General features: G+C 42.1%; 1 protein-coding gene across 1 annotated transcript in view; it reads left to right on the forward strand.

Annotated features, from left to right (window-relative positions):
* Positions 1–8,523, forward strand: part of RIN3 (Ras and Rab interactor 3) — a 163,093-nt gene extending 154,570 nt beyond the window's left edge. Inside the window, exons 10-11 of the mRNA XM_043980311.1 lie at positions 5,156–5,319; positions 7,089–8,523. Coding sequence (XP_043836246.1) covers positions 5,156–5,319; positions 7,089–7,397 — 473 coding nt within the window. The 3' untranslated portion in view covers positions 7,398–8,523. The remainder of the gene's footprint in view (positions 1–5,155; positions 5,320–7,088) is intronic.
* The last annotated feature ends 7,308 nt before the right edge of the window (positions 8,524–15,831 follow it).

Consider the following 15,831-nt stretch of genomic DNA (forward strand, 5'->3'; position numbering starts at 1 on the left):
CAAGGGTTTTGGGGATTTTGGGGGGTCCCCAGACCACACTTAGAGAACCCCTGCTCTAACCTGTCCTTATGATATTATCTTGAGGCACCTCACTATCCTTTGGATGCTTTCTGGTTTGTCAGTATCCCTCTTTAAATGTAGTTAGGTGTTCTCTTACAGTCTCCTTACCTATATTGAATTTTAGCTCACATTTCTGTTCTGGTCTCTCCAGTACAAATATTATTCCTTTGGCAAAGAAAACAGATAACACAAGAGCTGAGTACTTTTTCTTACCGTATATCATCTGTGGACATAACTCCATCTATCCAAAGCATTGGTCTTGTCCTTCTTTATACTCCTTTTTTCCCCCAAAATAGTGCGTGTGTTTTTTTAATTTTTAGGAAAGCCTTTCACTTTCCTAAGTATTCATTATCATCCTAAATTTGTTCCAAGTTTTCACAATCCCAAAACTTTTCTTCTAAGATTCTGCCTTAATTTTTGTATACATTTTCCATGATCCACAAAGGCACCTTCCACACATTAATTTCAATTGAAGATGGTCAGTGAGTTCCCTGTACATCTCCTTTGGTCTCTCTACACAACTCTTCTTCTTTCTCATTGATATTGTTTCTTTTGGCATCTTCAGAATTTTTTTTTTTAGAGTTTCTTGTCCACGATGGACTTTACTTCCCCTATGGAATTTTAGACTGTGTAATTTTGCTTATTGTTTCTAAGAACACTTTTACGTTGGATTCCCCCAGAACCTAAGCTGTTCATCAAACTATGCCCAACTTCCCTCTCACTTATAAATTGTAAGACAAAGTGGTCACTTTCCCCCAAGTTTCCTGTTGTTTCTACTTTAGCAGCCATTTCCTAATTGTTAGAATCAAATACAGAATAGCTGTTCCCTTTCTTTATTTCCCACAGGCAATAACTTTCACTTTCTTTAAAAAACAAAACCAGGGCAGCTAGGTGGCACAGTGGATAAAGCACTGGCCCTACTGCCTAAGGACCTAAGTTCAAATCTGGCCTCAGACACTTGATACTTACTAGCTGTGTGATCCTGGGCAAGTCACTTAACCCTCATTGCCCTGCCCGAAAAAACCAAAACCAAAACCAGGGCTTTGAATACTTTTCAGGATAAGACATGTACACCCAGTGATATGCTTAACAGCCAGCTCTCCAGGGAAAAAACTTAAGACACCCTTTTATTTTTTTAGAGGAAAAAAATAAAAAACTAAAAAACTATTGGTTTTTTAAAACATAATATTTTTTTCTCCAATTACGTCAATCTTTTTTTTTTAAAGGTTTTTTTTTTTTAGTGAGGCAATTGGGGTTAAGTGACTTGCCCAGGGTCACACAGCTAGTAAGTGTTAAGTGTCTGAGGCCGGATTTGAACTCAGGTCCTCTTGACTCTAGGGCCGGTGCTCTATCCACTGTGCCACCTAGCTGCCCCTGGAACTCAAAACTTTAAAAAAGGGGCAGCTAGGTGGCACAGTGGATAGAGCACCGGCCCTAGAGTCAAGAGGACCTGAGTTCAAATCCGGCCTCAGACACTTAACACTTACTAGCTGTGTGACCCTGGGCAAGTCACTTAACCCCAATTGCCTCACAAAAAAAAAAAGTAGGTGCTTAAGTTTTGAGTTCCAAATTCTATCCCTCTCTCCCTCACTCATACAGATATAATTTATAAGTACAAAATGAAGGCACTTCTTTTAGTTTGTCATCTATTTCTTCTGACTTGTTGATTTTATATTCTCTCTGCATGATAAGTACTCAGCGATAACCAGGGTTTCATCTTCTAGAGTTGAGTAAAGATAATCCCCAGGTTCTAGACTATGACCCAAGAGTTCATTGATGCCTCTGTTTCCATATCTTCATCTCTTGAGGCACTAGAAGTAACAGCATAACCTAAGGGGGATTTTATCGATGAAGCTGAAGAGGAATCTTCAGGTAGTATATTTACATCAGGGAGAAGGCATCCTCCCTCATATGCAAGTGTCTGAGCAGCCTGCTGAACATTTCCTCTAAATATTCTGAGAATTGTCTTGGCTGTCTCAGCTTCAAAACCTATATATACCAACTTAGCAATATTTTCTTGAGAAACATGGTTGCTGCTAGCGTGAGGATCTGCATCATTTAGCCACCACCTCTGAGGTTGACTGAGAAGAATCTTGAGGGCTTCCCCCAGGTTTCCTCTTGCCTAGTGGAGCGCTTCTTTTTTTTTTTTTTGGTCAGCTTTCTCTTTCTTTAGTTCTTCCTGAAGATTTCTTAGAGCATTTTCTTCTGACTGCTTGAGTTCAAGTTCAAGTTTTCTCATTGTGTGTAACCCCTTGCTCTTCCAGGATTTTCCCTAAATAAAGGATTCCGCTATTCGTGATCTTTGATGTGCAGTTTGGTTTCTTATGTTTTCTTAGTATTGAAGGCAAGAATATCTCAATTGTAGTAACACCTGTGGTTTTTAAATTTTTCATTTCCTGTTCTACATTCAATTGCTTTATACCATCTTTCTTCAATTATTTTTTCTCTTTCATTCCTACAGCATTCTGGCTTGTCTGAATATTTCTTTACAAGTTCCTTCAATGCCAAACCAGCTTCCTTGTTCTCAGTTTTATATGAAGGTTTCCAAAGTTGAATTTTATTTTCCCCTAAGAAGTAGGGTCAGTTTTGCTTATAGGTGATATTTCTTTTATGCCATCCTTCATATCCCCAGTGCTGGTCCCAGAGCACAGTGGAAACAAGACCTCCACTCTCCTGCAACTCCTCTGGGGCAAGGGGGACTGGGTGACCCTCAGTTCCAGGAGAATCCCAGGGGATAGGGTGGGGTAGGGCATGGCTACAGGGCTTGACCAGAGCTGACCCCACTGGAAACTGGACTGATGAGAGGCAAGGAAGAAGGCCCCCAGCCTACCATCTCAGTCCAGCCCAGCCAGGCCAAAGCCTCACTCACCTAAGACACACTTTTTTGGGTTTTTTGGGTTTTTTTGTGAGGCAATTGGGGTTAAATGACCTGCCTGGGGTCACACAGCTGGTAAGTGTCAAGCATCCAAGGCCAGACCTGAACTCAGGTCATCCCGAATCCAGGGCCGGTGCTCCATCCACTGCACCACCCAACTGCCCCCTAAGACATACTGTTAAAAATGTAATCTTCATTATTGACCTTTTTCTCCATCAATTAAAGTCTAGACAATCAACAAAACAATAAATCAAGCTCTGATTTATAGCCCTTGCCAATTTCAAAGGTGTAAATGCTAACACTAATATTTAATTAACAATGGGCTCTCTAGGCCCCATATGAGCTGGCTGAAGTATATTCCTGTGCATACCTGAATATCCTCCCATCTCTATCCAAACCTTTGGACTACATCCAAAATTTAATATGGGAGGAAAAAAAGAGAGGGGATGGAGAGGGAGTAGGAAAGAGGAAGAGGAGAGGAGTAACTCACTATTTTACATGGATAGGGTGCTTAAGGAAAAGAGGAAGGGTAGAGAGGGAGGAGGCATCTCATGGGCTCACTTTTATCTGAGCCAGAAAAGGAGAGTTGGAACACACATATACAAACAAACACACATGGGCAGACATAGAATTTGGTATAGAAATACATTAAATTCAACAGAGAAACTGGCAATGACAGGGAAAGGGGATGGGGGAGGGGAGAATAAGAGTTCTATAGGGAATAGTTACAAGCAAAATAAATTTCAGCTTTATAGGATTGATCATAAAAAGGGAAACAAAAGAGAGAAAGAGAATGAAAGAACCAGCCTTGGTGAAGAGAGTAAAGCCCAAAGGAGTAGAAACAGAACACTTCAGTTACAGAATTCTAGTAATTTTTTTTTTTCTTAATAAGAGTCCTTCTCTTTCTCTACCCCTTTGTAAAAAGGGCAATAGGAGGAAAAAGTAGCAGACGTTGTGATGGAGGGAAACTCACAATTAATAATCATAGGAGTGAATGAAATGAACTTGTCCAGAAAAGGGAAGAGAGTAGCAAAATAGATCTAGCTAAATTCAATGTTATTTACAAGAATCACACTCAAATTATAAAGATTATTGTTAAAGTACATAGATATAAAATAATCACAAAAATAATCAGCCTTTCTGCTTATTACTAGCAAAACCAATAGGAAGAACTAGAAAAATACATTTTGCTCAAAGTAACAGAAAAATGTATAAAATGTTTGGTAATCTAGATACCAAGACACACACAAGAATTGCGAACACAACAACAAAACACTATTTAGGGAAATAAAAGCAGACTTAATGATTTGAAGAGTTATTGTTTGCTCATGTTTGTACAATTCCAATATAATAAGTTATATATAATACTACCTAAATTAATTGATTATAGCCAATGCTATGCCAACCAAGTACCTCGTATAGTTATATATAATATATGCACATATATATATTTATTCTACATATTCTTACATGTGTACATGTTGTATCCCCAATAAAATATAAATTCCTTAAGAGAAGGAATTGTTTTATTCTTTGTATTTATTGATTGTAATGATTGATTAATTTCCACTATTTGTACAGCCAGCCCCCTCAATGAATGCCTACCCATATTTTCAAGCCTAAATCTAATCCCACTTCCTCCAAAAAACTTTCCATGAATCCCCATCTGTAATATCCTTTCCCCTTAAAATCAATGTACCAAGATTGTACATTATAGTTTTCTGTTTTTATGCCCTTTCTAGGTAGTTCTTATATAAACTCTGCATTTCCATTTGCACGTAGCTCAGTGCTCTGAACATAGCAGGCACTTAATAAATATTTATTGAATTGAATTGAATTGAATCTACTTGATCCTTACCATAGTTCTATAGGGCTGGCAAGTCAAAGATCTTTCCCACCAATTTATAGATGAAGAAACTAAGGCTGAGGGGGGCTTAAGTGATTTGCTCAAGACCAAACAATTAGACAGTGGCATAGCCAAGACTCTTGATTCTTGGTTCCTTGACTCTCTCCACAGTCTACAGGGACAAGAGTAATTCTTCCCCCCTCTCCTCAACCTTGAGCACATATGCAAAGCCACATGGTAATACTCAGGGAGAAATGGGTCTTAGGTCTGTTCATTGAATCCCAATAACTATATCCTTATTTCCTTCTTCCCTAACCACCCACCACCAAATCCTACCTTTTCTGTTTATTAATGGGTTCCTCTTGTTCTGCTAGGTTCCTACTATCTCACCACAACTTATGGGGCCCTGGAACACATCAAGAACTATGACAAGATCACTGTCACAAGGCAGCTAAGCGTGGAGGTACAGGATTCCATCCACCGCTGGGAACGCCGCCGGACCCTCAACAAGGCCCGAGCTTCTCGCTCATCTGTGCAGGTGAGTGGTTTGACAGGGTAGCTACAAGTGGCAGCCCAGGCTGTCATCCCAGTTATGGTGGGGGTTATCATCTATTTGATTCAGGAAAGATTCCTTATCTAGAATACAAGTTCCTGACCCACAGAGCAGCTAAAATGAGCTAAAAAGGAGTCAGTGCAAGGAAAAGAACCATTTCCCACTGATCAACCTTGTCAAAGCTAGGCTTCATAAAGGCAGAGGGACTTGGGTAGATAGCTAAAAGTTCTGCCCTATCCAAGAGAGTTATATTGGTCCTTTAAGAAGTGGAAGGGAAACTATAGGTCCTAAGATGATACAATTATAAATACCCCAGAGTGAGTATGGATTGATCATGAGATTCAGCAGCCTCAAGGTATCTGGGTAGGGGACACCATTTCTATCCAGACCTCTCTGGCTAGTTTTCTTCTTCAAGAGCTGGGTCTCCCTAAACTCTAATGGAGGAGACCAAGGACTGGGTTTCTTTCCCCAAGTAAGGGTCTAGATTCTGTTTATACTCTGAACAGAAATTAAGTTTCCCAGTTGGGTTTTTTCTCTCATGGTTTTTCCCTTTTGCTCTGATTCTTCTTTCACAACATGATTAATGTGGAAATTTATTTAAAATTATTGTACATGTATAACCTAGAGCAGATTGCTTGCTTTCTATGGGAGCTGGGGGAGGAGGGAGGGAGAAAAATGTGGAACTCAAAATCTTATTAAAAATAAATGTTTACGGGGCAGCTAGGTGGCTCAGAGGATAGAGCACCAGCCCTAGATTCAGGAGGGCCTGAGTTCAAATCTAGCTTCAGACACTTGACACTTCCTAGCTGTGTGACCCTGGGCAAGTCACTTAACCCCAACTGCCTCACCAAAAAAAAAAAAAAAGCATGTTTAAAACTATCTTTACATGTAATTAGAAAAAAATACTATTAAGTGGGAAAAAAGAAGCTGTCTTTACACATAATTGGGAAAAATAAAATACCATTTTAAAAACAACAACAACAACATTATTTTAGGTGTCCCTAGTCTGTCCACAGTGTCCAGACTTCCAAGGGGTAGCACAGACAATGTTATGGACTTCTGCTCTGAGGCCACATCTACCTCTGAGTTCCATGAGCCCCGAACGTGGCAACTTAGGGACATCACAGACGACCGCTCCTTGATATTCCTCCAGGGATCTAGTCGTAGGGTTCAGGGGCAATATATCAGGCCCTGGCTCTTGTCAAACTAATGACCCTGTGTGAGTCCAGACACAAGAAGACAAAGCTCTTTTCTAGGCAGCTAGGTGGGGCAGTTGATGGTTCAATTTGAGACCCAAGTCTAAATCCTTCCTTAGATGTTTGCTAGCTGTGTGACCCTGGACAAGTCACTTCACCTCTGTCTGCCTCCATTCCTCATCTGTAAAATGGGAGAATAACTGCCCCTACCTCATAGGGTTGTCGTGAGGATCAAATGAGGTAATATGGGGGGTCAGCTAGGTGGCGCAGTGGATAAAGCACTGGCCCTGGATTCAGAAGGACCCAAGTTCAAAATCCCGCCTCAGACACTTGACACTAGCTGTGTGACCCTGGGCAAGTCACTTAACCCTCTTTGCCCTGCAAAAAAAAAAAAAAGGTAATATGTATTAAGAACACTTTGCAAACCTCAAAGTATTGCTGAAATAATAGTTATTATTTGTTTCGTTTTGGTTTTCTCCTTTCTTCCCACTCTGGCCCCAATTCACTGACCATGAACCTTATTTCTCCCCCCCCCCCCCCCCCCCCCCCCCCCGCCAGGACTTCATCTGCATTTCCTTCCTGGAGCCTGACAACCAATCACGAACACTGGCGTCGAAGTCGGACACATTAGCTGAGCAGCTGAGAGCCCAGTGTGCCGAGAAATTCGAAGTGGCTGAGCCCCAAGACCACAGACTCTTTGTCCTGGTGGATGGCAAGTGCTTCCAGCTGGCAGATGACTCGCTTCCCCATCACATCAAAGCCTACCTGCTGAAGAGCGAGCCCAAGAGGGATTTCCATTTTATTTATAAAGCCATGGATGAAGGAGAGACCCAGATTCCCATTGTAAAGGAACCAAACTTTCTCTGAGAGCAAGACCTTCCTTGCAGCTCCGCATGTACAAAGGCAGAGGTGTACACCTGGTGTTTACAGTGTGGGATTCAGGCCTGAGAGTTGGATCTCACTAATAAGCAGTATTTCCCCCAAGGTCCTCCCTCTTCCTATTAGAAGAAAACCATTGTGGACCAGGGCAGTAAAATGTATGTGTGTGTGTGTGTGTGTGTGTGTGTGTGTGTGAATACACATACACACACACGAGCCTTCAGACCTTAGAATCATGGACTGCTTCTCATAGTACATTAAAAGCATCCAGTCCAACCTCCCTCATTTTAAAAACAAAGAAGTAGAGGCCCAGAGATGGGGAATGACTTGCCCAGTAGGGTCACATAGCTAGTGAGAAAAAAAGCTGGGGCTTTTCAAACTCAGGTCTCCTGTTTTTCACCCCAAGGCTCTCTCCACGATGGCTCCTCCCTGGGTCAGGGGGACTCGGTTTTTAACAGAGAAAAAGTTACTGGGGAAATGACCCCCATACTATTTCAGACATAGAACTGCCTGACTGGGGGAAGGGAGGAGGAGGAAGTAGGGAGCTACAGCTCTGTGGGTCCTGTGGTTACCCAGCTTCAAGGCCAACAAGACAATGGCATTTGGCCTCGTGTGGATCCCTGCCTTGGGCCCTCCATGAAACCATCCTTGTGAAGTGGAGCCCCAGTGGGAGGGCTTGTGAAGACTACCCAGAGGTGGCCTAGCATGGCAGTCTCTGACCGTCCTGTGCAGTGAGAAGGGATGCAGTTCAGAAATCCCTCTGACACTGTAGCAGGCTGCAGGAATGCTCAGGACTTCCACAGGAGACTACTGGGAGACTTTGCCACTGTCACTTCAGTTGGGCATGTCAGGGGAAGGAGAAGTCCCATTCCCTTCAACTCCACTGCCCTCGGGAATGTTTACCTTGGCACAATGAAGAATGGAGCCCCCAAGTATCCTTCTCTGCCGAAGGGAAAACTGACAGGAACATAAATAAACAAGGGAGGTATGGACTCAAAGACCAAATGTAAAGTACTTTGGGGAATTCAATAAACATAATAATTTTGAAACTGGTTCAGCCTCTGGCCTGAACAATGAGGATATGAGATGTAGGTCCAAGATTTCCTGAGTTAAATTGTTGGAGATTGAAAGGAAACTTCCCTTTTAGTGCTTTTTTTTTTTTTTTTTGGTGGGGCAGTGTGGGTTAAGTGACTTGCCCAGGGTCACACAGCTAGTAAGTGCCAAGTGTCTGAGGCCGGATTTGAACTCAGGTACTCCTGAATCCAGGGCCGGTGCTTAATCCACTGTGCCACCTAGCCGCCGCCGCCCTCCCCCCCCCCCCCCCCCCCCCCCCCGTTTTAGTGCTTTTAAGCCCCTCGTTGTGACATTCATGTTTTCTGTTTCAAGTTGTAAGGCTAAACAATCTGTTTCTGATTTGGTTGTCTCTTCTGTCACACTCCCTGACAAGCCTTTGATTAGTTGGGATCCTAAATTGTTCTCATCTCCGGCATCCTCAGTCGCTGTTCTCTTTGTCTTAACTACTCCCTCTGCAAACCAGGAAGCCACCCCACCCACAAACACAGAAGATAGCCCATTCCTTTCAAACCATAATTAAATTAAATCTGTCAGCCAACAAGCATTCACTAAGTGCCAAGGACTGGACATACAAAAATTAAAATTAAAATAGTCCCTGCCCTCAAGGATCTTACAGTCTAGCCTGTTAGGAGGCAGTTGATCAATAAATGTATTAAATGTCCACCACCACCACCTACTAGACCTGGAGTCAGGAAGATGAGTTCAAATATGACTTCTGACATTTATTAGCTATGTGGTCCTAGGCCAATCACTTCATCTCTGTCTACCTCAGTTTGCCCCTCCATAAAACAGAAATAATAATAGCACTTCCCAAGGTGGTTGTTGAGATCAAATGAGATATTTGGAAAGTGTTCTGCAAGCCTTAAAGCTCTTTATAAATGCTATCTATAACTCTCATTGTGTGCTAGGCACTGTGTTATGAGCTAGACAAAAATGAAGCAGCTTCTGATCTTGAAGAATTTAGATTGTATCAGAAGAAATAATAAGTACATATATGTGTGTGCATGTGTATATACATATATAAATATATGCACAAATATACACATACATATATAGACAGATAGATAGATATGGATATAAAGTATAGTGGGTGATTGATTGGGGACCCTGATCAGCTGAGAAACATCCACACCATCTAACTTGATAAATTTATAGAATACAAAGAGCAATTAATAGAAAATATAAGGAATAGGGTTTTGCTCCTTATATCCTAAAATGTTATTCAGTTGTGTCCAACTCTTTGTGACCTCATTTGGGGTTTTCTTGGCAAAGATGCTGGAATGGTTTGCCATTTCCTTCTCTGGCTCATTTTATAGATGAGGAAACTGAGGCAAACAGTGGAAATGGTTTGGAAAATTCGGAAACTAATAACTAAGGCAGCTAGGTGATAGATAATGGATAGCACACTGGTGTAGGATTCAAGAAGCCTTGAGTTCCAATCCAGGCTCAGACACTTAGTAGCTGTGTGACTATCTGAGCCTGGATTGGAACTCAAGGCTTCTTGAATCCTACACCAGTGTGCTATCCATTATATCATGATGGCGGCAGAGGGGACAGATTCAGTTATGCTGTGCAGCATAATTCCAGCAGGCCTAAAGACCTCTTCAGTAAAGAAGTGCCTCCCCACATTGGTTTGTTTTGTTTTGTTGGGTGAGGCAATTGGGATTAAGTGACTTGCCCAGGGTCACATAGCTAGTAAGTGTTAAGTGTTTGAGGCCAGATTTGAACTCAGGTCCTCCTGAATCCAGGGTCAGTGCTCTATCCACTGTGCCATCTAGCTGCCTGTCCTTCATTCTCAAAGAGGACCATGACAGGTTGATGTCATGACTTGCAGTGTATTGTATTTAAGTGAAGCAGAGCTGTGCAAATTCACCAACCTCACTGTCTCTTTCAGAGCCATCTGGGTCCAGTAGCAAGGTATGTATCAGGACAACTGGAGATGGCCCTGGATATTTAAGGCAATTGAGGTTAAGTGACTTGTCCAGGTCACACAGCTAGTAAGTGTCTGAGGTCAAATTTGAACTCAGGTCCTCTCAACTTCAAGGCCCCCACATTGAAGCCTTCAGAGAAAGCCCCAGTTGTCCCATTTTAGTTATAGCTCTGAAAATCAGGTTCTCCCATAATAAGTTACTAATTAACCTAATGTGCCTCTGCTTATTAACTCATAGAAATTTAGAGCCAAAAGAAAAGATAAATCCAACAGATGAGGTAATGGTGATAAGAGAATGATATGTCCAAAGTAATTCATTAAACAGCCAGCAAACATTTACTAAACACTGTGATAGGCTCTGTGGGGCATTAAAAAACACATGACAAAGTCTTCCCTGAGAAAGCTTCCCCCTTTATAGACAGGATAAGACACACATACAAGAAGAACTAAGTGCTAAATGATGAGTCAAAAAAGACCTCTCCAAAATGCACCACGTGTTCACACTGGACATGGAGGAACAGGGAATGCTTCAAGGAGCAGGTGGTGTTTGATCTGGCCCTTGAAGGATGGGATAAGATTTCAACAGCTAGCAATGGAAAGACCCTTCAGATGGTTAGAATTATGCGAGTAAAAATAAAAAGCCCTGAAGATTTTGAAGAGTGAACATTGGCTGGCTATTATGTAGGGTTGCCATAGCATAGGAGATGAACCTGAAAAAATAGGTTGGGGCCAGAGCATGGAGGAGGTCCGAATAAGGAAGTAGTTATACCTATATGTGAAGAACATTAATTTAGTGACATATGTAAAGTGGATTTGAGCAGGGAGAAATATGGGAGATGAGACTAGGCAGGAGGCTGTTACAATAGTCCAGGTGAGAAGTAAGGAGAAACTGAATGAACCAGGGTGGTAGGGAGAAATGAGGCAGCTAGATGGCACAGTGGAAAAAGGCCTGGGCCTGGGGGCAGAAAGACCTGAGTTCAAATCCATCCTCAGACACTTACTAGCTATGTGACCTTGCACAAGTCACTTAACAAATTTCTAGTTGCCTCAGTTTCATCACAATGAGAATAATACCTACCTTGCGGGGCTATTGTGAAGATCCAATAAGATAATAATAAAGTGCTCAACACGATCTCAAGCACATAGGAAGTGCTATGTAAATGTTAGCTATTCTTATTGTTGTTATTAATAGGTTCAAGATCCATTGAAAAGCTAGACTCAAAGTGACCTCAGAACCAATTAGGTATAAGGAGTGAGAGGAAAAAATCAAATATGGTAGAGACTTTTAGTCTAGGATACATATTCATTGGGAACAAATTTTGAATTTGGGCCCAAAGATGAAAAGGGTCAGAACTAGCTGGAAGGGGTGAAAAGTACAGAGTAATCAATTTCAGCTCAATATTAAAAAGAAAAAAATTTCCTAACAATTAGGAAAAACAAATTAGGAAAACACCTTGGGAGATGGTGAGTTCCATATCAGTGGATGCTTTTTTTGGTTGTTTTTGTTTTGTTTTTGTTTTTTTGTAGGGCGATGAGGGTTAAGTGACTTGCCCAGGGTCACACAGCTAGTAAGTGTCAAGTGTCTGAGGCTGGATTTGAACTCGGGTCTTCCTGAATCCAGGGCCGGTGCTTTATACACTGTGCCACCTGGCTGCCCCCAGTGGATGCTTTTTTTTTTCTTTTTTTTTTTTTGCGGGGCAATGGGGGTTAAGTGACTTGCCCAGGGTCACACAGCTAGTGTCAAGTGTCTGAGGCTGGATTTGAACTTGGGTACTCCTGAATCCAGGGCCGGTGCTTTATCTACTGTGCCACCTAGCCGCAACCCCCCGCCTGTGGATGCTTTTAAGTAGGATAAGCCCTGTCAGGGATTTCTGCTCAGGATTATTATATTGGATAAAATGTTCTCCAAGGTTCTGCAGTATACAGCAGAGGGTTCACCAAAAAACATAGGCACTCTGATGTGACTTGTTTTTAAGTTGCAGAAACATCCTGGTGGGGTGAGAGGGTCTAGAATATCCTCTCCAGGCCCACCATTTTCTGGACAGTGGTGCTCCAACCCTGTGATGCATGAAAAATTTGGTCTTTCTGATTTGTTCTTATGTCTTTCAATGACCAGCCTGTGAAATCCTACAGATCATACTTCTCAAGCAAATGGCACAGGGTCAGGCCACACAGACAGAAACATGGTTCCAAGCTGAAATGGTCATGCAAATCATTCATTAGCTCCCAAATGATGAGAACTTTATCTGGACCCTAGAATAGCATAGATCCTGACATAGCCCTCATATAAAACTTCTTTAATTCCTTCTTGGCTCCAAGGAACAAGTGAATCCACTCTTAAGTTTTACAGCCTTTCACACATCTCAAATGATCCACCCATGAAAGGAACTCATCCTTTACAATGTGCAAATGCAGAGTCTGAATGAGACATACCCTTTCCTGAGTAAGACCTCATGAGTCACAGCCGTAGGGCCTAACACATAAGGCTTCACCAGACATATAATAAGCAGAGAACACTCAGTGAATGAATGCCAACCAAGAACATCAGACCATGCATTCTGTTGACCTCACTCCTTGGATCCTTGCTATAGTAATTCTGTCTAGCTTGTACACAAAATGAGTGACCTCTTTCCTCTTGAGAGGTAACTAGGAATTTAACGTAAGTGCCCTCTCTAGTCCGTGACCCCCATTAGATCATAGCTCATAACATTTAGAAATAGACCTTCAAGGTTAATCTAATCCACCTTTATTTTACAATTAAAGAAACTGAGGACCATCAAAAATCAAGAATTTTTTTTTTTGCAGGGCAATGAGGGTTAAGTTGCCCAGGGTCACACAGCTAGTGTCAAGTGTCTGAGGCCAAATTTGAACTCAGGTCCTCCTGAATCCAGGGCTAGCGCTTTATCTACTACGCCACCTAGCTGCCCCCAAGCATTTTTTTTAAAGCACTTACTACGTATCAGGCACTGTGCTACTTGTTAGGTATTGCTGTTGTTGGTCAGTCATTTTTCAGTCATGTTGGACCCTGTGACCTCATTTGGGGTTTTCTTGGCAGAGATACTGGAGTAGTTTGCCATTCCCTTCTCCAGCTCATTTTAGAGATGAAGAACAGAGGCAAACAGGGTTAAATGACTTGCTCAGGGTCACACAAGCTAATAGGTGTCTGAGACTGGATTTGAACTCAGGAAGTTGAGTCTTACTGACTCCAGGCCCAGCACTCTATCCACTGTGTCACCCAGTGTCCACAATCTTTCCTTTCCTCTATACTAACAATCTTATTGTAGAAATACTATGACCTGAGCAGAAGGCTTTAGTAATGAGCCTCTCCAGGTATCTCTCTGGGGACCTGAAGAAGGCTTCACAGTTTGGGGCCACTCACACAATGCAATCCCTTAATTGTTTCTCCTTCCAGCATACCTTCCTTAGCACTCTACCCCACCAAAGCCTAGAGACTTTCCAATGGGATCCTAGTCACAGTTCAAAGGCATCCCCCAATTTTGCAGTCCTTTGCAAGGATCTATATCCATCACTATGCATCCGTCCTCTAATAAATGGGCATTCATTATTATCATTATTATCATTCATTTTCGCATGCACACAATAACGCACAATTATACAAAGCTCCCTAGGCTAAAACCAACTTTGAAGCTTCCAAGGGCTATTATTCTCCCTCGGAGTTTTCATACATATGCATATATGTATACACATATATAGATATAAAGATATACATGGATACTAGTTTGGGATAAGAATGTGGATATATATTCATAGACCCATTCGGAGGCTCTTGCAGTATCTATCCCCTTACATGTAGCATGGGGGTGTTGTGTGGCTCAGAGAGGCAAAGTAGATACCTCTAGCCAATCTCCCCTTACCCTTCTCTAAGGGTTTCTATTTCCTGACAGGAGGGCAAGTAGGAGGTTGGGGAGATAAAGGATGCCAAGAAAGAATTAGATCTGTTTCTTTAAATATTATCCTAGGGAAGTGGCTTTCAGGTCCAAGCCAAAATTCTGATTGCTGTTTCTTCATGGGGAAGTGAGGGCCCCAAGCTTTATATCTCCCTACTAAATCCCAGTTCCATAATAAACACATCTACCCAAGTCGATAGTAAAACAGAAACCAGAGAAAGTATACGTAGGAGAAGGCGAATATGTCAGATAATTCAGAGTGAAGGCATTTTCTCATTGGGAGCAAGGTAACTAAGCTAGAGGAGAGAGAGAGAGAGACAGAGAGACAGAGACAGAGAGAGGAGAGAGGAGAGGAGAGACAGAGAGGAGAGACAGAGACAGAGAGAGACAGAGACAGAGAGAGACAGAGACAGAGAGAGGAGATAAGAGAAATGAGAGATCCAGATCTCACCCAAGGGAAATTCCTCAGTCTCTAGTGTAGCAAGCTGGGGCTAGGGGCATGATGGAGACTGCTAGCTCCTCTCCATGTCGGATTCTTCCCAGAGTTTTATTCTCCCTTTAGCAATCTGAAGTGGAGTTGGTATCATCCAATCTCTTGAAGACAGAAGTCAGCAGCAAATGAAGCAGCTGCAGAAACCCAAGAGACCCAAGAGCTTGAAGAAAATGAAATGACACTAATGCCCGGATCACTCTTCTGCTCTTGCCAACTCTGTTTCACCCCTCACACAGGCAGGACATTGATCTCCACCAGTGAGGAGAGAGTCCCATACCAATGCACTTTGGGACTTAGGACATACATTTACATACACACATACATGTATAATTCACATATAAATAATACCTATCTGTGTGTGCATACATACATGTGCATATGCACATCTACATCTGTGTATATACCTATATTACATATGAATATATAGGTATATATTTGTGGATATGTTTATGGATAAACTCCCAAAATGTAAACCTTGTCTCAGAGGTTCCTTTCCAACATGAATGGCCCTTTGGAGGAAGGAAAATAGGCATTTATTAATCACCAGCACAGTGCCAAACATTGGACAAATAGTATCACATTTGATCCTCGCAACACCCTTGTGATTTAAATACTACCATCTTTTTACAGTTAAGGAAACTGAGGCAGACAGAGGTTAAATGACTTGCCCAGGGTCATACAGCTAGTAAGAGTCTAAGGCTAAATTTGAACTCAAGTCTTCCTGACTCCAAGTCCAGTGTTTTATCCACTGGGCTACCTAGCTGCCTCTGTCCAGATCAGTCCATTCACTCTTCTAGCTTATTACCCCTACTCAGGTGGAATCAGTATCTGGGTAGCCACCAGGAACTGGCTTGTAAGGCTCAAAATATAACAGTTTTATTTGCAAATTAATGGACACAGAAAAAACTTTCTCATCTCAGTCTTTCACAGTTTCTGTGACTTTACAACACTGTCCTGGATGGGACTCCAGCATGAAGACCAGGGTTTGTTCCTCCCTTTCACTCTCCATTCTGTCTC

This window comes from Dromiciops gliroides, chromosome 2 (assembly GCF_019393635.1).
Source record: "Dromiciops gliroides isolate mDroGli1 chromosome 2, mDroGli1.pri, whole genome shotgun sequence".
Taxonomy (NCBI): domain Eukaryota; kingdom Metazoa; phylum Chordata; class Mammalia; order Microbiotheria; family Microbiotheriidae; genus Dromiciops; species Dromiciops gliroides.